Raw genomic sequence first — 22,888 nt, forward strand, 5'->3', positions numbered from 1 at the left:
CTATGATTCCTGAGAGATCATCTAGAAAAAGTATGAGGTGATTCTGCCACTACCTTGCTCCGGTAAGACCTCATCTGGCGTACCATGTCCACCTCTGGAGCCCTCAACACAGGAAAGACATGGACCTGATGGAGCAGGTCCAGAGGAGGGCCACCATGATGATCAGGGTGTTGGAACTCCTCTGCTGTGAGGACATGCTGAGGGAGCTGGGGGTGTTCAACCTGGAGAAGAGAAGGCTCCAGGGAGATCTAAGAGCAGCCTTCCTGAAGGGGGCTACAAGAAGGATGGAGAGGGACTGTTTGCAAAAGCCTGCAGTTATACGACAAGAGGCAATGGCTTCAAACTAGAGAAGAGCAGACTGAGATTGGATGTTAGGAACAAGTTCTTTACCAGGAGGGTGGTGAAACACTGAAACTGGTTGCCCAGGGAGGTGCTCAGGGCCCCATCCCTGGAGATATTCAAGGTGAAGCTGGACAAGGCTCTGGGCAACCTGATCTAGTGGAGGATGTCCCTGCTGACTGCAGGGGGGTTGGACTGGATGACCTTTGGAGGTCCCTTTAACCCAATCCATTCTATGATTCTATATTGCAAGAGTGGGTAGCATCAATAGCTGGTAATCAGTCAGTACAACGAATACCTGCATTTTTTCACAGCTAATGATAGGTGTGTTTGATAATGACTTTCAGTGCTCTGAATTATCAAAGCAGCTGAATGAAACTCTTCTCAGTCTCCTGAAGATCTGATTTTGCAGAGACAGGCTTGCAGGTATGTGAATGGCAGCTAAGTAAAAGAGCTAGAGTAGAGAATGGCTTCAAGTATTGCTTTTACAGCCCACCTCTGCTCTGCAGCTTACAGTGTCTTAGTTGTACAGCAGATGGCATCACGAGCTCAAGAATAGTGAGGAGTCTTCTTGTAGGCCCTGTGCTATTTTTAGCATGAATTCTATGCCTAGGAGATGAGAAGTGCTGCTTATAATTAGTTAAACATTTGGATTATCTTTTGAGATCCTTTTAAGTACCTTCTGTCTTGGCTTTAACAGAAGAAGGAGTTAAAAGATTTGTAAAGCACTCTTTTTAGGGTCTTTTAAGGGTTGTGAATTGTCCCTTTTTAAGTAAAAAAGGGACCTGGGGGTACTGGTTGACAGCAGCTGAGCATGAGCCAGCAGTGTACCTGGATGGCCAAGAAGGCCAATGGCATCCTGTCCTGCAGGAGCAGGGAAGTCATTCTGCCCTGTTCTCAGCACTGGTCAGGCCACACCTTGGGTCCTGTGTCCAGTTCTGGGCTCCTCAATTTAAGAAGGACATTGAGGCACTTGAATGTGTCCAGAGATGGACAGTGAGGCTGGGGAGGGGTCTGGAGCATAAGTCCTGTGAGGAGAGGCTGAGGGAGCTGGGGTGTTTAGCCTGGAGAAGAGGAGGCTCAGGGGAGACCTTCTTGCTCTCTACAACTCCCTGAAGGGAGGTTGTAGCCAGGTGGGGGTTGGTCTCTTCTCCCAGGCACCCAGCACCAGAACAAGAGGACACAGTCTCAAGCTGTGCCAGGGGAAGTTTAGGCTGGAGGTGAGGAGAAAGTTCTTCCCAGAAAGAGTAATTGGCCATTGGGATGTGCTGCCCAGGGAGTTGGTGGAGTCCCCATCCCTGGAGGTGTTCAATGAAGGCTTGGATGTGGCTCTTGGAGCCATGGTTTAGTTGTCAGGAGATATTAGGTTAGACTTGATCTCTGAGGTCTTTTCCAACCTCATTGATTCTATGATTCTGATATGCCCAAGGATGAGACTGGTGTGGCAAGATGACATTGTTGGTGTGCTCAGCAGTGTGCCTCTCTCATTTTGAGCCTCTCATTTATTGCCCTATGGGTTGCCTAGGATTAATTGGAAGCCTTTTCTATTTCAGGCTTTACTGCTGTATTCCACACAACAAACTGTGTAGCTTGTGATGCTAAGGCCCATGTTTGCCTAGCTGTTTAAAAGTGTTCCTTGTCACCCTCCAATAGTTCCAGCACCTCTTTTTTTTAGTTAATATTATTTCCCCTTTACTCCCTCTGGCAGCTACACTGTTCCAAAGGAATTCTCCATTTCTGTCTTGGATTTGGGTCCTTTCTAAAGCTGGAAAAAAAAAAAATGGATTTTAGCATCAAAAGGGAAAACTAAAATGGATTTCAATATAAAATGGGAAAACTGAAATGGATTTTAGCATAAAAAGGGAAAATTAAAATGGATTTTAATATCAAAAGGGAAAATTGAAATGGTTTTTAATATAAAATGGGAAAACTGAAATGGATTTTAGCATAAAAAGGGAAAATTAAAGTGGATTTTAATATCAAAAGGGAAAATTAAAATGGATTTTAATATAAAATGGGAAAACTGAAATGGATTTTAGCATAAAATGGGAAAACTGAAATGGACTTTAACATCAAAAGGGGAAATTAAAATGGATTTTAACATCAAAAGGGAAAATTAAACTGGATTTTACTATCAAATGGGAAAACTAAAATGGATTTTTGCATAAAAAGGGAAAATTAAAATGGATTTTAACATCAAATGGGAAAACTAAAATGGATTTTAACATCAAAAAGGAAAATTAAAGTGGATTTTAATATCAAAAGGGAAAACTAAAATGAATTTTAACATCAAAAGGGAAAACTAAAATGGATTTTAACATAAAAATGGAAAAACTAAAATGGATTTTAATATCAAAAGGGAAAACTGAAATTGATTTTATTTGGCATCAAAAGGGAAAATTAAAATGGATTTCAACATAAAATAGGAAAATTGAAATGGATCTTAGCATCAAAAGGGAAAACTGAAATGGATCTTGGCATCAAAAGGGAAAACTGAAATGGATTTTAGCATCAAAAGGGAAAACTGAAATGGATCTTAATATAAAATAAGAAAATTTAAATGGATTTTAGCATAAAATGGGAAAACTTTCATGGATTTTAGCATAAAAAGGGAAAATTAAAATGGGTTTTAATATCGAAAGGAAAAACTAAAATGGATTTTAGCATCAAAAGGGAAACTTAAAATGGTTTTTAATATAAAATGAGAAAATTAAAATGGATTTTAACATCAAAAGGGAAAGCTAAAATGGATTTTAACCTCAAAAGGAAAACTGAAGTGGATTTGAACATAAAATGTGGAAAAAGAAATTTTATTTGAATGTCAAATGGGAAAATGATAGTTTATTTTATCATAAAATGGTGAAATGTAATTAAGTTCAAATATTTACTTAGTACTTCTGGTTGTGTTGCACCTGTATGAGATAAAGAGAATTTAATGCTGAAACATTTTATCTGTGAGGTTCATAGATTCCTAGAATGGCTTAGGTTGGAAGGGACCTTAAAGATCAACAAGTTCCAACGCTCCTGCCATGGGCAGTGACACCTTCCACCAGCCCAGGTTGCTCAGGGCCTCATTCAGCCTGGTCTTAACACCTCCAGGGAGGGGGCAGCCACAACCTCTCTGGGCAACCTGTTCCAGTGCCTCAAAATTTACTGGAAAGAATTTCTTCCTAATCTCCAGTCTCAATCTGCCCTCCTTAAGCTTCAATTCATTCCCTCTCATCCTGTCACTACAAGCCCGTGTCAAAAGTACCTTCCCAGCTTTCTTGTAGCCTCCTTCAGGCACTGGAAGGCTGCTCTAAGGTCTCCCCAGAGCCTTCTTTTCTCCAGCCCCAACTCTCTCAGCCTGTCCTCTAGGGAAGGTTCTCCAGCCCTCTCATCATCTTTGTGGCCTCCTCTGGATCTGCTCCAGCAGATCTGCTCCATGTCCTTCTGCTGGGAGCACCAAAGCTGGATGCAGTCCTCCAGGTGGGTTCTCCAGCCTGGCCTGCTCAGGTCCAGCCAACATGGATTTAGGAAGGGCAGATCCTGCCTCTCCAACCTGATCTCCTTCTATGATCAGGTGACCCGTCTGGTGGATGTGGGGAGGCCTGTGGATGTGGTCTACCTGGACTTCAGCAAGGCCTTTGACACCGTCCCCCACAGCAAACTGCTGGCTAAGCTGTCAGCCCGTGGATTGGACCATTACACTCTGTGCTGGGTTAGGAACTGGCTGGAGGGCCGGGCCCAGAGAGTGGTAGTGAACGGTGCCACATCCAGCTGGCGGCCAGTCACCAGTGGTGTCCCCCAGGGATCAGTGCTGGGCCCCGTCCTCTTCGACATATTCGTTGATGATCTGGATGAAGGGGTAGAGTCAGTCATCAGCAAGTTTGCAGATGACACCAAGTTAGGGGCAGATGTTAGTCAGTTAGAGGGTAGAAAGGCTCTGCAGAGGGACCTCGACCGACTGGACAGATGGGCAGAGTCCAATGGGATGGCATTCAACAAGTCCAAGTGCCGAGTGCTGCACTTTGGCTACGGCAATCCCATGCAGAGCTACAGGCTGGGGTCGGAGTGGCTGGAGAGCTCCCAAACAGAGAGGGACCTGGGTGTGCTGATCGACAGCCACCTGAATATGAGCCAGCAGTGTGCCCAGGTGGCCAGGAGGGCCAATGGCATCCTGGCCTGCATTAGGAATAGTGTGGCCAGCAGGAGCAGGGAGGTCATTGTGCCCCTGTACTCTGCATTGGTTAGGCTGCACCTTGAGTCCTGTGTCCAGTTCTGGGCCCCTCAGTTTAAGAAGGACATCGAAACACTTGAGCGTGTCCAGAGAAGGGCAACAAGGCTGGGGAGAGGCCTTGAGCACAAGCCCTATGAGGAGAGGCTGAGGGAGCTGGGATTGTTTAGCCTGGAGAAGAGGAGGCTCAGGGGTGACCTCATTGCCCTCTACAACTACCTGAAGGGTGGTTGTAGCCAGGAAGGGGTTGGCCTCTTCTCCCAGGCAACCAGCACCAGAACAAGGGGACACAGTCTCAAGCTGTGCCAGGGGAGGTTTAGACTCGAGGTGAGGAGGAAGTTCTTCACCGAGCGAGTCATTCGGCATTGGAACGGGTTGCCCAGGGAGGTGGTTGAGTCATCGACCCTGGAGGTGTTCAAGGGGAGATTGGACGTGGCACTTGGTGCCATGGTCTAGGCATGGGGTCTGTGTTGATAGGTTGGACTCGATGATCCTCGAGGTCCTTTCCAACCTAAGCGATACTGTGATACTGTTCTCAGAATTCAGAGGCTTCTTTAAAGCTCCTCTACAACTTTTGTAAAGGAGCAGACAACATTCTTACTTCATGACTCTGCTCACAAGTAAACTTTTAATCATTTCTCCCAGTAATAATTTCAGGAGAGTTAATTAGAAGGTAACTGCAGAATCTTTCATCTCAAACCCAGCTTTTTGCTCTTAGTGTTTATTTAGAAATGGGATGATTTTTTAAATAACTTCTTTTTTTCTTTCTTTTTAGGTGTGTGGCATAATTTTGTTCTTGGTGTTGCAAGCTTCATAGGTTTGTTTCTGCTGCCAGCCATTCTTTTCCCTTTCTATTACACGGGAGCTGGGGCACTTGTCACTGAGATTGCAGAGGTAAGAACAGATCTTTACTATTTTCATCCCTTATGACCTGAAATGTATCTGTGTCCCTCCTTCTCACAGTCACACAACCCCAGAATTGTCAGGGCTGGAAGGGACCGTAAAGATCATCCAGTTCCAACCCTCCTGACATGGGCAGGGACACCTCACACTACAGCAGGTTGCTCACAGCCACATCCAGCCTGGCTGCAAAAACCTCCAGGGATGAGGCTTCCACCACCTTCCTGGACAACCTGTGCCAGTGTCAAGGTTGGAAGGGACCTTAAAAATCATCCAGTTCCAACCCCCCTGGGAAAGGAAGAAAAGCCTGCCCTTAGTCAAATTACCCCATGGGTGCTACAAACTGGAAGTGTAATGCCTTAGCCCTAGAAACATGCCTCTTGGTTGCAAAAAGAAACTGTGGGAAAAGGCTTTTTGACTCCTCCAGCCCCTGATGGGTTTTACCTAGACATCCCAGCCTGGTCTACAGCTCATGGGTCAGAACAGGCTGAGCTGGCTCCAGTTCTGGACAGACCACTAACCCTCACCTTTAGTAAGCTCCCTCCAGAATCACAGAACTGTTAGGGTTGGAAGGGACCTCAAGGATCATCCAGCTCCAACCTCCCTGCCATGGGCAGGGACATCTCACACTACAGCAGGCTGCTCAGAGCCACATCCAGCCTGGCCTTAGAAACCTCCAGGGATGAGGCTTCCACCACCTCCTCGGGCAACTTATAGTTTCATAGTTTCATTCAGGGCTGGAAGGGACCACAAGGATCATCTAGTTCCAACCCCCCTTCCATGGGCAGGGACACCCCACACTAGATCAGGCTGGACAGAGCCTCATCCAGCCTGCTCTTAAACACCCCCAGGGACAGGGGCCTCGACCACGTCCCTGGACAACACATTCCAGGGTTTCACCACTCTCATGGTGAAGAACCTCCTCCTCACATCTAGCCTGAATCTCCCCACCTCCAGCTTCATTCCATTCCCCCTAGTCTTATCACTACCTGAGATCCTGAGAAGTCCTTCCCCAGCCTTCCTGTAGGCCCCCTTCAGATACTGGAAGGCCACAATTAGGTCACCTCGGAGCCTTCTCTTCTGCAGACTGAACAGCCCCAACTCCTTCAGTCTGTCCTCATAGGAGAGGTGCTCCAGCCCTCTGATCATCCTCCTGGCCCTTCTCTGGACACCTTCCAGCACCTCCACATCCCTCTTGTAATAGGGGCTCCAGAACTGGGCACAGTACTCCAGGTGGGGTCTCACCAGGGCTGAGTAGAGGGGGAGAATCACCTCCCTCGACCTGCTGGCCACACTTCTCCTGATGCAGCCCAGGATCTGATTGGCTTTGCGGGCTGCAAGTGCACATTGAGAGCTCATGTTGAGCTTTTTGTCCACCAGCACCAGCACCCTTGTGCCAGTCTCTCCCCACCCTTGTAGTCCTTGTAGTTCTAAATATTGCAACTTCGCTGACTTCACTGTTTCTTCTCAGGACTCTCCTGCAAATGGTCCAAGAGGTCTCTTTGTGGGAGATATTGTCACTAACCTACAAGACTGCCCAGTTTACAGCGTGGAAGATTGGAATTCCTGCCTGGGAGACATCTCAGAGAAATCTCAGGTTGGCTACTGTGTGAGTGCAGCCACCCTACAGCAATTAAGCTTTCCAGCTAGAGGTATGGCTTTAATTCCTCTCTTCATTGTTTTATAGTGAAATGTTACCAGGTCTTAGAGGCTGTTTGGGTTTTAGGATTTGTTGGATGGGGCAGATTTCTCCTATATCAAGTATGTTGTCCTGCCTTAGGCAGTGATGTGGTAGTTTTAGGCTGTGCCTTTAAAATTTTTTCACAGATCTTGAACAGAAAAGTAGTAAAATGTAAATCACAGAATCACAGAATTGTCAGGGTTGGAAGGAACCTCAAGGATCAGCCAGTTCCAACCCCCCTGCCATGGCCAGGGACACTACAGCAGGTTGCTCACAGCCACATCCAGCCTGGCCTTCAAAATCTCCAGGGATGAGGCTTCCACCACCTCCCTGGGCAACCTGTTTCAGTGGGGAACAACTTCTCCCTAACATCTAGTCTGAATCTCCCCACTTGTAGTTTTGTTCCATTCCCCCCAGTCCTATCACTCCCTGACACATTAAAAATTCCCTCCCCTGCTTTCTTGTAGCCCCCTTCAGATACTGGAAGGCCACAAGAAGGTCTCCTCAGAGCTTTCGCTTTTCCAGACTGGACAGCCCAAACTCTCTCAGTCTGTCCTCATAGGAGAGCAGTTCCAGCCCTCTTCTCATCCTCATGGCCCTCCTGTGGACATGTTCCAGCACCTCCAGATCCTTCCTGTAATAGGGACAGCTTTGGCACGGGCTTTCAGCTGGCCAGGGAAGCCAAGTAAGAACCAGTTCTTAGTTGCTGTGGGTAGATATGCTGAGATTCTGCTCTTCTCTGAAATGCAGTTTCAGAGTCATTAGGTAATAAAACTGCATATTCTGTGACTGAACCAGTCCTGTTCAGATTGAAGTAGTAGAGATTTACCACTAGACACTCAATATTGCTTCCAAGCTTGGTTGCTGTATCGTGTTAGCAGCCCATTGTCCCCGGGCTGCATTCTAATCAGACCAGTCTGGCTGCATTTTCAGAGCCATAAGCCTCCAGCAGTGAGAAATATTCCTCTGAAATTAAATGACCTCTCTTCTAGTCTCTAGCAGCTGCCATTTGTCAAAATCTTGACAGCTCACAACTTGACATAAATACAGACTATCAATAAAAATCTCTCTGGCAAATGGACCTTATATACTTGACCATAAAACAAATGGGCAGTAAGCTACTGGAGTATGAAGGTAGGCAGCAAACAATGCCCCAAGGACCCTCTTGAAATTAAAAAAAAAGAGGCCAAAAAAAAGGTGTTTCCTATGCTTCTGAGGAAACTAATTTCATGGTCATTCAGCATTCAAAAATAGATGCAGTGCCTTAGCCTCAGGGTACTTGAAAAAGGGATTGTAGGGTTCAGTGCTTGCACCTGGAAGCCCCAGGCGTAAGCTTCCATGCTGTGGCCTGCAGGTTGTGCAGAGATAAGGAAAAGGACCTGGAGGACCTAGTGGATGGAAGGTTGACCATGAGCCAGCAATGTGGTGTTGTGGCCAAGAAGGCCAAGGGCATCCTGTGGTGGATTAGAAGGGCTGTGGTTAGTAGGTTAAGAGAGGTTCTCCTCCACCTCTATTCTACCCTGGTGAGGACACATCTGGAATATTGTGTTCAGTTCTGGGCCCCTCAGTTCAAGAAGGACCTCAGGGAACTGCTTGAGAGAGTCCAGCACAGAGCCAAAAAAATGCTGAAGGGAATGGAACATCTTCCCTCTGAGGAGAGATTGAGGGAGCTGAGGGCTCTTTAGCTTGGAGCAGAGGAGCCTGAGGGGTGACCTCATAAATGTTGATAAAGATGTGCAGAGTGAGTGCCAAGAGGATGGAGCCAGGCTCTGCTGGGTGATGCCCAATGACAGCACAAGAGGCAATGATGGAAGCTGAGGCATAGGAAGTTCCATGGAAACATGAGGAAGAATTTTTCACTGTGAGAGCAACAGAGCCCTGGAACAGGCTGCCCAGGGGGGTTGTGGAGTCTTCCTCTTTGGAGATACTCCAAACCCACCTGGATGTGTTCATGTGTGACCTTCTCTAGGTGCTCCTGCTCTGGCAGGGGCATTGGATTGGATGAGATTTCAAGGTCCCTTCCAAGCCCTAACATTCTGTGATTCTGTGATCAGTGCAACCAGTAGCACAGGCTTGATCTGCCTGAGGAAGGTACTGCAGTGTTGCTGTGGCACAGATGCTTCCAGCAACTATTTTCTGTGCTTGGCTTTTTTGCAAGCTGTTGTTGTGCACTTAGTAAGGTTCAGTTCCTTTCACCATTCACACAAAGATTCTGTACCACACTGTTTAAATCCTGCTTTAGAGCATCATTTGCTCAGGTGTGTGGCCATATAGCCTTGGAAAGCTTTTAAAACCTGAAGCTTGTAAAGGCTTTGACATTTTAAAGAGAATGTTTTGAGTCTTGGTTGTTTCCATAGCCAGCCAGTGAAACCAGTGCAGTAGCAAGTAACACATTTCTATGCCAAATGTTAATGCAAGGGAGCCCTCAACACAGGAAGGACATGGACCTGATGGAGCAGGTCCAGAGGAGAGTCACAAAGATGATTGAGGGGCTGAAGCATCTCTGCTATGAGGACAGGCTGAGGGAGCTGGGGTTGTTCAGCCTGGAGAAGAGAAGGCTCCAGGAAGACCTAAGAGCAGCCTTCCAGCTGCTGAAGGGGCCTACAAGAAGGCTGCAGAGGGACTGTTTGCAAAGACCTGCAGTGATAAGTCTCTTCCAACCTTGGTGATTCTGTGATAGGATAAGGGGAAATGGTTTGAAAATAGAGAAGAAGAGATTTAGATTAGATGTTAGGAACGAATTCTGCCCCATGAGGGTGGTGGAACACTGGAACAGGTTGGCCAGGGAGATTGTTGGGAGTTGGAACTAGATGATCCTTGAGGTCCCTTCCAACCTTAAGAACTCAATGATTCTATGATTGTTGAGGCAGTTGGAGCTCTTCAAGGTAAGGCTGGACAAGACTCTGGACAACCTGATCTAGTGGAGGATGTCCCTGCTGATGGCAGGGGCCTTGGACTGGATGACCTTTGGAGGTCCAGCCCAAACCATTCTATAATTCTGTTCTCTGAGAGAAATATTTTGTAAGCTGTAATGAGCAGAACACTGCAGTGGTAGACACCCCCCCTCAAGCTGTGCCAGGGGAAGTTTAGGCTGGAGGTGAGGAGAAAGTTCTTCCCAGAAAGAGTAATTGGCCATTGGAATGTGCTGCCCAGGGAGGTGGTGGAGTCACCATCTCTGGAGGTGTTCAATGAAGGCTTGGATGTGGCACTTGGTGCCATGGTTTAGTTGTCAGGAGGTGTTAGGTCTTAAGTAATAGGTTGGACTTGATGATCTCTGAGGTCTTTTCCAACCTCGCTGATTCTATGGTTCTATATTTCAAGAGTTATTAAGATGTTTGAAATGATTGCACCCAGGTGACATTGTTAAAGAGGTGAAGTTTATTTGCAGTTGTGCCTGAAACAGGCCAGACTCTGTGAATTACTATAACTCTTCAAGGCTACAGAATGATTGTTTTACATTAATTAGAGACTAATTTCTTTTCAGGAAGTGACTCTAATGTTGATCCTTTGCTCTCTGCCCATTTCCTTTAGTCTACAGAAGGCTGGATGGCACAGTTGAGTGTTGTAGTAACAACAGCCTCACAGACATTTGCTTTTCATATAGCAATAACATGGACAACCACCTGGTAAGTGATTTAAACTGCTCATTCTTTTGGGGGAATCTAAAATTACTTGCACAAAATTAGTAATGTTTACCAACAGTTACACAGTTAAGTGCTTAAGAATACCCACAGTCTGTATTCAAGGTGTGTGTGTAGGCTGAGGGAGCTGGGATTGTTTAGTATGGAGAAGAGGAGGCGCAGGGGAGACCTTATTGCTGTCTAAAACTACCTGAAGGGAGGTTGTAGCCAGGAAGAGGTTGGTCTCTTCTCTCAAGCAACCAGCACCAGAACAAGAGGACACAGTCTCAAGCTGCACCAGGGGAAGTTTAGGCTGGAGGTGAGGAGAAAGTTCACTGAGAGAGTCGTTCACCATTGGAATGTGCTGCCCAGGTGGAGTCACCGTCCCTGGAGGTGTTCAAGAGGGGACTGGATGTGGCACCTGGTGCCACAGTTTAGTCATAGGGTCTGTGGTGACAGGTTGGACTTGATGATCTTTGGGGTCTCTTCCAACCTTGGTGATTCTGTATGATTCTGATTCTGTATGCCAAGCACCCCATGTCCTGCCCAGGGAGGTGGAAGAGTCACCAACCCTGGATGTGTTTAAAGGTGGTTTGGATGTGATGCTTGGGGATATGGTTTAGGGATATAGTCACCACATCCAAATCACTTTTAAACACATCCAGGGTTGGTAACAGTGGTGTAATATCTATAGCAGTTCTCTTTACAAGAAAGCAGCAAAAATCCTAAATGCGTAAACTTGTACGCATGCCAGGTTGTTATTGTTCTGACCTCTAATACTAAACACCTAAAGAAACAGAAAAAAGTCTGTTCCCACATCTGCTGTGCTTACAGTTTCTGCAATGGTAAACTTCCACCTGAAGGGTTTTTTTGTGGGCTCTCCCCCTCTACTCCACTCTGGTGAGACCCCACCTGGAGCACTGTGTCCAGTTCTGGAGCCTCTATTACAGGAAGGATTTGAAGGTGCTGGAAGGTGTCCAGGGAAGGGCCATGAGGATGAGCAGAGGGCTGGAGTTGCTCTGCTATAGAGACAGATTGAGAGAGTTGGGGTTGTTCAGTCTGGAGAAGAGAAGGCTCTGAGGAAACCTAATTGTGGCCTTGCAGTATCTGAAGGAGGCTACAAGAAAGCTGGGGAGGGACTTCTGAGGGTGTCAGGGAGTGATAGGACTGGGGGGGATGGAGCAAAAATAGAAATGGGTAGATTGGGATTGGATGTCAGGAAGTAGTTGTTCTCCATGTGGGTGGTGAGACACTGGCACAGGTTGCCCAGGGAGGTGGTGGAAGCCTCATCCCTGGAGGTGTTTAAGCCCAGGCTGGATGTGGCTGTGAGCAACCAGCTGTAGTGTGAGGTGTCCCTGGCCATGGCAGGGGGTTGGAACTGGATGATCCTTGAGGTCCCTTCCAACTCTAACAATTCTATGATTCTATGGTCTCTGAGGTCCCTTCCAGCCTGAGCCATTCTGTGATCTTTTGTTCTGCTGTGTTGGGAACTACCTTTACCTTTGCTAATCCTTTTCACCCCCCCTTCGCAGTATGCCTGCCTGCCAGCACGGAAAGTGATTGAGGCCAGCAAGGTTTGTCGGAGCAACACTGACTGCCAGAAGGATTTTGTGCCAAGCTTTTGTGTGACTCCTTCTTTAGAGAACCAAACAAGGCTCATCAGGGTAAAACACCCCCCTCACATTGATATGCTGTACGTAGGACACCCCTTGCATCTTCAGTACACAGGTTGGTAGCATCTCTTGCACAGTTAACCAGTAAGGATTTCTCATGTGCTTGACTTTGCCTGCCTGCTTGAAGGAGGTCTTTGGAGGGCTTGGCAGTTAAGTTAGTTAATGCAGAATCCAGATCTTACAACCAGTGGAAGAAGCATGGACTGCTCAGGTCTAAAATGAAATGTGCACAGGGCAATGAGTTGTGAAGGTAATTGAAACCATGTGTGATACCAGATGGTTGTGCCTGCAGAACAGTATGGAAGGGCTGTGGCTAGAACAGATCTCACTTAGGTTGGTCATGGGAACCAGGCATCTGCATTTGCCATACACATGAACTGCTCAAAATGCTGTTATAATATCTCTGGGGCATCTTCCCCTATTATTTTGTCTGGAGATCTGCTGGAGAGAGCAGCCCTGTGGAGAAGGACCTGGGAATGCTGGTGGAAAACAAGCTCTGCATGGGACAGCAATGTGCCCTGGGGGCCAAGAAAGCCAGTGGGGTCCTGGGGTGCATTGAGAGGAGTGTGTCCAGCAGATCCAGGGAGGTTCTCCACCCCCTCTGCTCTGCCCTGCTGAGACCTCACCTGGAGTATTGCATCCAGTTCTGGGCTCCCCAGTTCAAGAGAGACAGGGATCTGCTGGAGAGAGTCCAAGGGAGGGTTACAAGGATGTTGAAGGGACTGGAGCACTGCCTGGTGAGGAGAGGCTGAGAGCCCTGGGGCTGTTTAGACTGGAGAGGAGAAGACTGAGAGGGGATTTAATAAATGTCTATCAATATCTGACGGCTGGGGGTCAAGAGGGAGGGGACAGGCTCTGCTCAGTTGCACCCTGGTACAGGACAAGGGGCAATGGATATAAATTCCAGCACAGGAAGTTCACATTAATATGAGGAGGAACTTCTTCACTGTGAGGGTCACAGAGCACTGGCACAGGCTGCCCAGAGAGGTTGTGGAGTCTCCTTCCCTGGAGACTTTCCAGCCCTGTCTGGATGTGTTCCTGTGTGACCTGTGCTGGGTTCTATGGTCCTGCTCTGGCAGGGGGTTGGACTGGAAGATCTCCAGAGGTCCCTTCCAACCCCTAACATCCTGTGATCCTGTGAATATTAACAGGAGTGCTTAAATTACACCTAGTAACAAGGATCTGTTGCACATTCCTCTGACTATCACGCAACAAGGACAATTACAAAACAGTGAATGCCCTGAAGTAAATAACATACAACTGTTCAGTTCCTTTCTTTGAAATGGACTATGGCTCTCCTTTACACAATCACAGAATGTTAGGGCTTGGAAGGGACCTGGAAAGCTCATCCAGTCCAACCCCGCTGCCAGAGCAGGAGCACCTAGAGCAGGTCGCACAGGAACACATCCAGGCAGGTCACATAGGAGGGCATCCAGGCATGTTTGGAATAGCTCCAGAGAAGGAGACTACACAAGCTCTCTGGACAGCCTGTTCCAGGACTCTGTCACTCTCACAGTGCTGTTCTAAGGTCTCCCCAGAGTCATCTTTTCTCCAGGCTGAACATCCCCACCTCTCTCAGCCTGTCCCCATAGGGGAGGTTCTCCAGCCCTCTCAGCATCTCCATGGCCCTCTTCTGGACCTGCCCCAGCAGCTTCATGTCCTTCTTATGCTGGTTGCACCAGAACTGGATGCAGTACTCCAGGTGAGGTCTCAGCAGAGCAGAAGGGCAGAAGTAGAGGGGCAGAATCACTTCTTTGTTCCTGCTGCTTTCATCTCTTGAGGCAGCCCAGGATGTGATTTGCCTTCTGGGCATGAATGTATTAATTTGAAAGCTAACACCTTGACTTCATTCCAAACTTTGCTGCAAGTGCAACCTATGCTCTGTGTTCCCCTAGGGCTGATTACTGGGTACTGGCTTGGGCAGCAGGGAGTCTCCTGTACCATGGTAGAGTTCCATGCATTCCAGTGAAACAACTTCTAAAGTTTTGAAGGCTTAACTTTGCACTGTACAAGAGTGGCTGGAGGGCAGTGGGTTTGGGGTTATTTTCCAGATGTGATTGATGAGAATGTGGTAACCTTATTTATCTATTTATTTTTACACTTAAGAAACCAATTCCTTCCTCCTCTGTGTGAACTGTGCATTAGGAGTATGTTTTAGTGGATACCTGGTTCTTTAATGTGATCTTTGTGCCTGCAGGAAACAGAGCTTCTTAGAGTGGTGCTACATTTAACACACAGCAGCCCTTACTGGCCACTTACAAGAAATATTGCACAGCTTCCTTCTGTCAAATCTTTCTCGTGCCTCAAAGTTAAATATGGCTGCAAAAATAGTTTGGGATGATGTGGATGTTATGTGCAGCTCCTGTTTTCAGTGTAACAACAATGAAGGTGTCCAGAGAAGGGCAACGAGGCTGGGGAGGGGTCTGGAGCACAGCCCTGTGAGGAGAGGCTGAGGGAGCTGGGGTTGCTTAGCCTGGAGAAGAGGAGGCTCAGGGGAGACCTCCTTGCTCTCTACAACTCCCTGAAGGGAGGTTGTAGCCAGGTGGGGGTTGATCTCTTCTCCCAGGCACCCAGCACCAGAACAAGAGGACACAGTCTCAAGCTGCACCAGGGGAAGTTTAGGCTGGAGGTGAGAGGAAAGTTCTTCCCAGCAAGAGAGATTGGCCATTGGAATGTGCTGCCCAGGGAGGTGGTGGAGTCACCATCCCTGGAGGTGTTCAAGAAAGGCTTGGATGTGGCACTTGGAGCCATGGTTTAGTTGTCAGGAGGTCTGAGGTCTTAGGTCATAGGTTGGACTTGATTCTGTGAACATACAGAGCTGTGAGGAGTCCTGCTCCTAAATGACCTTGTGGTACTGGCAACTAAACCAGAAGGAATGATTAGAAATCATAGAATGGTTTGGGTTGGAAGGTACCTCCAAATGTCATCTAGTTCAACCCCCCTGCAGTCAGCAGGGACATCCTCCACTAGATCAGGTTGCTGACAGCCTTGTCCAGCCTGACCTCCAAGATCTCCAGGGATGGGGCCTCAACTTCCTCCCTTGGCAACCTGTTGCAGGGTTCCAGCACCCTCATGGTAAAGAACTTGTTCCTAACATCCAGTCTAAATCTGTTGTTCTCTAAATTCAAATCATTGCCCCTCATCCTGTCACTGCAGGCTTTTGGAAGCAGTCCTCTGCAGCCTTCCTGCTTGTTCTCTTCAGGTGCTGGAAGGCTGCTCTTAGGTCTCCCTGGAGCCCTCTCTTCAGGCTGAACAACCCCAGCTCCCTCAGCCTGTCCTTGTAGCAGAGGTTTTCCAGCCTCTGATCATCTTTGTGGCCCTCCTCTGGACCTGCTTCTTCAGCTCCATGTCCTGTTTGTGTTGAGGGCCCCAGAGCTGGATGCACTACTCCAGATGAGGTCTCACCAGAGCAGAGCAGCGTGTCAGAATCACCTTTCTGGATCTGCTGGCAATGCTGCTTTTGGTGCATCTCAGGATGCCATTTGCCTTCTGGGCTGCAAGCTCACACTGCTGGTTTGTGAGTCCAGCTTCTCACCCACCAGGACTCCAAAGTCCTTTTCCACAGGGCTGCTTTCTATCACCTCATCCCCTAGCCTGTATTGATAATGAAGATTGTTCCAACCCATGTGCAGGACCCTGCACTTGGTTTGAACCTCATGAAGTTCACTTGGGCTCCCCTCTCCAGCTTGTCCAGGTCCTTCTTAATGCCATCCCGTTCCTCTAGCAGGGCAGATTTGCTTGCTGCCATGAGGTTTGATCCATTACAGCCCCCACATTCATCTTATCCTATTAAAATATCTAGAGCTCAGTCTAGCAAGTACCAGGAGAATTTATTTGGGCTTGGAGGTGGCTCCAGCAGCAAGTTATGGAATTTGGATCCATGTCTAATGGTCACCAGGGACAACAAAGTGGGGAAGAGATCAGTGATCTGTTCTCAGAAACAGAAACATTCAGGTTGGAAAAGAGCCTCAGGATCACCAAGTCCAACCATTAACCCTACTCTCCAAGGGTCACCCCTAAACCACAGCCCCAAGCACCACATCCAAACCACCTTTAAACACATCCAGGCTTGGGGACTACACCACCTCCCTGGGCAGCCTGTGCCAATCCCCGACCACTCTAGCAGGGAGGTAATGTTTCCTACTGTCCAGTCTAACCCTACCCAGTCACAGCTTGAGGCCATTCCCTCCTGTTCTATCACTAAATACCTGGGAGAAGAGACCAGCACCAGCCTCTCCACAAGGTCCTTTCAGGTAGCTGTAGACAGCAATGAGGTCTCCCCTCAGCCTCCTCTTTTCCAAACTATCCATCCCCAGCTCCTTCAGTTGCTCTCCATCAGATTTATTCTCCAGGCCCTTCCCAGCTTCCTTCCCCTCCTCTGCCCTGGCTCCAGCACCTCCACATCTCTCTTGTATTGAGGTGCCCAAAACTGGACATGAGTAGGCACAACTCCAGGTTCAGGATGGTGACTTCTTGTGGCCATTAGATGTTTGTCAGGAGGCATTCAAGCTTGGGAATGAGAGGGTGCTGCAGTGTGTGTCTTTTGGAACCTTTGTACACACTGCCTGCCTCAGCCCTTTTGCTATTTTGGCTCAGAGGTCTGATCAGATGTTCTGATATCAGTCTCCAGCCTGATGAGTTGTTTACTTTGGGTATCACTTGACTTGGATGCCTCTCACTTTTCTGAGGGGAGTCATGTCCAAGATTTCTGTCTGTTGTGTTCTTCATTTCTTGGTCCAACAGACTTATTTTCTCCCAGTTCCTGAAACTCAAAGGTCTTTCTTAAGCTCAGGTAAAGGAAGATGATTCTCAATCTGTCTTGGCACAGCTGTGGCATTGTTGCCACACCAAACCCATTGTTTTTATGGGACTCCTTGGTATCCAGATCTCTCCATCTCATGCTAGGCTTGCTGGTTGGACTAATTATAGCTTCTGACTCATCAGAAGGGCCTCTGTTAACAGAGGAAGATGTGTTTATGTGACTGACTGGACCAGTTTTCTGCCTCATGTTCCCTTGGAACTACTCTCATCTTTGTTCTGGTGTCCTTGATGATTTAACCTGATGAAAATTGCACTTGGTCTTAACTCTGCTTTGGTGGGATCTCACCTGGAGTACTGTGTCCAGGTCTGGAGCCCTCAACACAAGAAGGACATGGAGTTGATGGAGCAGGTCCAGAGGAGGATTATGAAGATGATCAGGAGCACCTCTGCTGTGAGGACAGGCTGAGAGAGCTGGGGTTTTTCAGCCTGGAGAAGGGAAGGTTCTGGGGAGACCTAAGAGCAGCCTTCCAGTACCTGAAGGGAGCTACAAGAAGGATGGAGAGGGACTATTTAAAATGGCCTACAGTGATAAGATGAGGGACAATGGTTTGAAATGAGAGAAGAGTAGATTCAGCTTGGATGTTAGGAACAAGTTCTTTACCATGAGGGTGGTGGAACACTGCAACAGGTTGCCCAGGGAGGTAGTTGAAGCCCCATCCCTACAGATCTTCAAGTCAGGCTGACAAGGCTCTGGGCAACCTGATCTAGTGGAGGATGTCCCTGCTGACTTCAGAGAGGTTTGCCTAGATGACCTTTGGCGGTCCCTTCCAACCCATCCCATTCTATTAGCTTTTGGTATGTTATAGAATCATAGAACCATAGAATTGTTAGGGTTGGAAGTGACCTCAAGGATCGTGTAGTACCAATCCCCCTGCCATGGGCAGGGACACCTCACACTACAGCAGGCTGCTCACAGCCACATCCAACCTGGTCTTAAAAACCCCCAGGGATGAGGCTTCCACCACCTCCCTGGGCGACCTGTGCCAGTGTCTCACCACTCTCAGGGGGAAAAAACTTCCTAACATCCAATCTGAACCTACCCATTTCTAGTTTTGTTCTATTCCTCCCAGTCCTATCACTCCCTGACACCCTCAAAAGTCTCTCCCCAGCTTTCTTGTAGCCCCCTTCAGATACTGGAAGGCCACAAGAAGGTCTCCTCGGAGCCTTCTCTTCTCCAGACTGCACAACCCCAACTCCCTCACTCTGTCCTCACAGCAGAGCAGCTCCAGCCCTCTGCTCATCCTCATGGCCCTTCTCTGGATACATTCCGGCACCTCCAGATCCTTCCGGTAACAGAGGCTCCAGAACTGGACACAGTGCTCCAGGTGGGGTCTCAGCAGAGTGGAATAGAGGGGGAGAATCACCTCCCTCGACCTGCTGGCTATGCTTCTCTTGATGCAGCCCAGGATGTGATTGACTTTCTGGGCTGCAAGTGCACACTGCTGGCTCCTGTTGAGCTTCTCATCCACCAGCTCCCCCAGATCCTTTTATTCTTCTATGTAGTAGTGCTGTGAGGTTCTCAGCATTCTCTTAGCATATAGTTTTAAAATCTCTCAAAGGGTGACTTAAACTGTTCCTTTCCCAAGGGATGTTTGTACTGAGTGGTATTTGAACTCCTGCCTCTACATAACTCTGTGGAGATTATATCTCTTATGGCTACAACTTTTTCCCATGCTGGTAGGAGAACTCAGACCCTGGTGGCTCTGGGCAACCTGATTTAGCTGTGGATGCCTCTGCTTACTGCAGAGGGGGTTGGACTGGATGACCTTTGGAGGTCCCTTCCAAACCCTGTGATTCAATGATTCCATGAACTCACATCCCAAGTTGTTCTCTGAGGACACAGTGGCTGCTGCTGCTGCAGCAGCTGTTCAAGCCATTCTCAGGGGGATTTTCTAATTCTGCCTTAATTTACCTAAACCTCTGCTTTCTGGGGCTGAGACTCCACTGGACTATGAGTGAAGCCTTCTAGTAGGATATATGTCTGTCTTCCACCTGCCTGAGAACTCAGGCTTTCAAATGGTCCCTGAGGCTGACAGACTGAGACTGCTGTTTACTTTGAAAGACCTCATCAAGGCTTTTTATGAGACAACCCAGATGGAGCATCCCTGCAGTAACTGAATGTGCACACTTGGGAGGTCTTAAGCTACCTCAGTTTTCTTTGAAGAGTCTCTCTCAAACATCTGACATGCAGTCAGATGAAGCTTCATCTACACCTTCAAAGAAATTAGAGTACTAAAGGAGCATTTTGAGATCATATGGTGCTTGACACTGCAATTTTCCAGCCATTATTTATAGGAAGGATGCTGAGCCCCACCTCCCAGGCTGGGAGGTTGCACTAAGTCACATCTTGGAGTAACTGCTGGTACCTTCTGAGGACAAAAAAAAACAAAGCTACTTTTGTACTGGCTGACTGGTGTTAAGATGTGTTATGCAGCTGTGCAGCATCTCCTGGCCTTAGCTTTCTCAGAATAACCGAGAATCAGACAACCATAGACTCACTAAGCCTGGAAAAGACCTTTAAGATCAGCAAATCCAACCCTAACCCAACTCCCATGACCACTCAACCATGTCTTGAAGCACCAAAGCTACAGCTTCTTGAACACCTCCAGGGATGGTGACTCCACCACCTCCCTGGGCAGCCTGTTCCAACCCTTCACCACTCTGATACTGAAGAAGTTTCTCCTCATGTCCAACCTAAGCCTCCCCTGGTGCAACTTCAACTCATTGCCTCTTGTGCTGTCACTGGGTGCTTGGGAGAAGAGACCAACCCCAGCCTCACTCCAGCCTCCTTTCCAGGGAGCTGTAGACAGCAATAAGCTCTCCCCTCAGCCTTCTCTTCTCCAGACTAAACCCCCCCAGCTCCCTCAGCCACTCCTAATATGATGCCTCCAAACCCCTCCCCAGCCTGGTTGCTCTTCTCTAGGTGCTCTCCAGCCCCTCACTGTCTTTCCTATCCTGTGGCACCCAGAACTGAACCCAGTGCTCAAGCTGTGGCCTCACCAGGCTGAGTCCAGGGACACCATCACTGCCCTGCTCTTGCTAGCCATGCTGGTTTTGATCCAGGCCAGGTTGCTGTTGGCCTTCTTGGCCACCTGTGCACACTGGGGCTCCAGAACTCTGCTGCCTAACTGCCCCACTACTAGTATAAACTATGAGCTCAGTCTCAGGCTGGAGGGGGTGGATCTTCTGAAGGTACTGCAGGAGAAGAATTCTGTGGCTCTCGGAGAATGTGCACAAGCACAGTGGATGTGTGCTTGTAGCCTGCATATGTTGAAAAAAGTCTGGTAGCTCTCATCTCCTTTGATATGTTTTTCTTTGCAAAGGACTTGACTTCCACAGTGTGGGCTTTGTGAAGATAGATGTCCAGTTGCTTCTGAAAATGATTCATATCTTAGCTCTGCTCTTACTCTCATCCTGCTAGTTGTATTTGGCAGTCACTTGACTGTGATGGTGACCCATGGCTAAGAATCAGAGAATCACAGAATTGTTAGGGTGGGAAGGGACCTCAAGGATCGTCTAGTTCTGCCCCCCTGCCATGGGGACACCTCACACTACAGCAGGTTGCTCACAGCCACATCCAGCCTGGCTGCAAAAACCTCCAGGCAGGAGGTTTCCACCACCTACCTGAGCAACCTGTGCCAGTGTCTCACCACCCTCATGGGGAAGAACTTCTTCCTGACGTCCAATCTGAATCTACCCATTTCTAGTTTTGTTCCATTCCCCCCAGTCCTATCACTCCCTGGCACCCTCAAAAGTCTCTCCCCAGCTTTCTTGTAGCCCCCTGCAGATACTGGAAGGCCACAATCAGGTCTCCTCAGAGCTCATGGCTGCACTCTTCAAAACAAAACCACACCTTGGTTATCCATCCTTGAATAAATGGCATTTGAGAGCTGATTTTGCTGCAGAATCCTTATCTAAAACTCAGGAGGTGATAATCCTGGAATGACTGCTGATGCTCTGTGTGTCTTTCTCTCTTCTGTTGCAGTAAGTCTCAGCAGCTTTGTGCCACGCCAAAACTTCCTCAGCATCGATCTGCCCGTGGTGATAGAGACGTTTTGCAAGTATCCTTTTGAAGTGTGTTTGTCCTCTTGAAGCCAAGAAGGGAGCTCTGCAGAGTTTGGTGAGCCAGGAAAATTGCAGCTGGATATGAATTTAGACAGGATCCTCTGAAACAAGGCCAAGCACAGGACAAGGGGCAATGGGTGGAAGTTGAGGCGTAGGAAGTTCCATAGAAACAGGAGGAAGAATTACATCACTGTGAGGGTGACAGAACACAGGAACAGGCTGCCCAGGGGGGTTATGGAGTCTCCCTCTCTGGAGATATTCAAGACCTGCCTGGATGTGTTCTTGTGTGACCTGCTCTAGGTGCTGCTGCTCTGGCAGGGGGGTTGCACTGGATGATCTTTGGAGGTCCCTTCCAGCCCCTAACAGAATACAGAATTAACCAAGTTGGAAAAGACCTTTGAGCTCATCAAGTCCAACCTATCACCCAACACTATCTAATCAACTAAACCATGGCACCAAGTGCCTCATCCAGTCTCTTTTTAAACACTTGCAGTGATGGTGACTCCACCACCTCCCTGGGCAGCACATTCCAATGGCCAACATTCTGTGAATCTGTGATTTATGTAGAGTTTTGACATCTTTCTCCCTTCCCTGCACTGATTATTGTCCAAGTGCCAAGGTCAGAATGAAATCTCCTACTAGTGCTGTGCAGGGTAATTTTGGTCACTGCTTTTTTTAACCCTTTCTTGAAGTGAGTCTTTACAGCTCTGATGAGAAAGTCAAAGTAAGCCTGGAGAAGTGAGATGTTATCCTTAGTTTTGGTATGTTAGGGTTTCATCATTTCTGAGTCATTATGCTGAACTAAGAAACAGGATACAGCTGCTTTTCACAGGATCACAGGATGTTAGGGGTTGGAAGGGACCTCTGGAGATCTTCCAGTCCAACCCCCCTGCCAGAGCAGGACCATAGAATCCATCACAGGTCACACAGGAACACATCCAGGCAGGGCTGGAAAGTCTCCAGAGGAGACTCCACAACCTCTCCTCTGTTTTCCTTTCTATCAACAGAAAACAGAATGTAGCCAATTCAGAAAGGAGAACAATAATTCATTGAAAACTTCTGTATTAATGAACAAGGTGACATACAGAAAGGGTAGCAAGCTGGGGGCATGTAATCGAAGAACCCTTAGCCTTAGACATAGAAATATTTCTAGAATCAGAAAGGTTTGGGTTGGAAGGGACCTCCAATGGTCATCTAGGCAAACCTCTCTGCAGTTAGCAGGGACATCCTCCACTAGATCAGGTTGCCCAGAGCTTTGTCCAGCCTGACCTTGAATATCTTCAGGGATGAGGCCTCAACTCCCTGCCAGGGCAACCTGTTGTGGTGTTCCAGCACCCTCATGGTGCAGAACTAGTTCCTAACATCCCATCTCAATCTGCTCTTCTGTAATTTCAAACCACTGCCCCTTGTCCTGTCCCTGCAGGCCATTGGAAACAGTCCCTCTGTGGCCTTCTTGCAGGCCCCCATCAGGTACTGGAAGGCTGCTCTTAGGTGTCCCCAGAGCCTTCTCTTCTCCAGGCTGAACAACCCCAGCTCCCTCAGCCTGTCCTTGCGGGAGAGGTGTTCCCCCTGT

The 22,888-nt window shown here is 48.1% G+C and overlaps 1 protein-coding gene across 1 annotated transcript in view; it reads left to right on the plus strand.

Moving 5' to 3' along the window:
* MBTPS2 (membrane bound transcription factor peptidase, site 2) overlaps window positions 1-22,888 on the plus strand; it is a 54,064-nt gene that overhangs the window by 22,617 nt on the left and 8,559 nt on the right. The window contains exons 6-10 of the mRNA XM_068144782.1: window positions 5,331-5,449; window positions 6,927-7,107; window positions 10,668-10,762; window positions 12,289-12,484; window positions 21,236-21,311. Coding sequence (XP_068000883.1) covers window positions 5,331-5,449; window positions 6,927-7,107; window positions 10,668-10,762; window positions 12,289-12,484; window positions 21,236-21,311 — 667 coding nt within the window. The remainder of the gene's footprint in view (window positions 1-5,330; window positions 5,450-6,926; window positions 7,108-10,667; window positions 10,763-12,288; window positions 12,485-21,235; window positions 21,312-22,888) is intronic.

Source organism: Melanerpes formicivorus, unplaced genomic scaffold, assembly GCF_026170545.1.
Source record: "Melanerpes formicivorus ecotype bairdi unplaced genomic scaffold, bMelFor1.0.p_v2 SCAF_11, whole genome shotgun sequence".
Taxonomy (NCBI): Eukaryota; Metazoa; Chordata; class Aves; order Piciformes; family Picidae; genus Melanerpes; species Melanerpes formicivorus.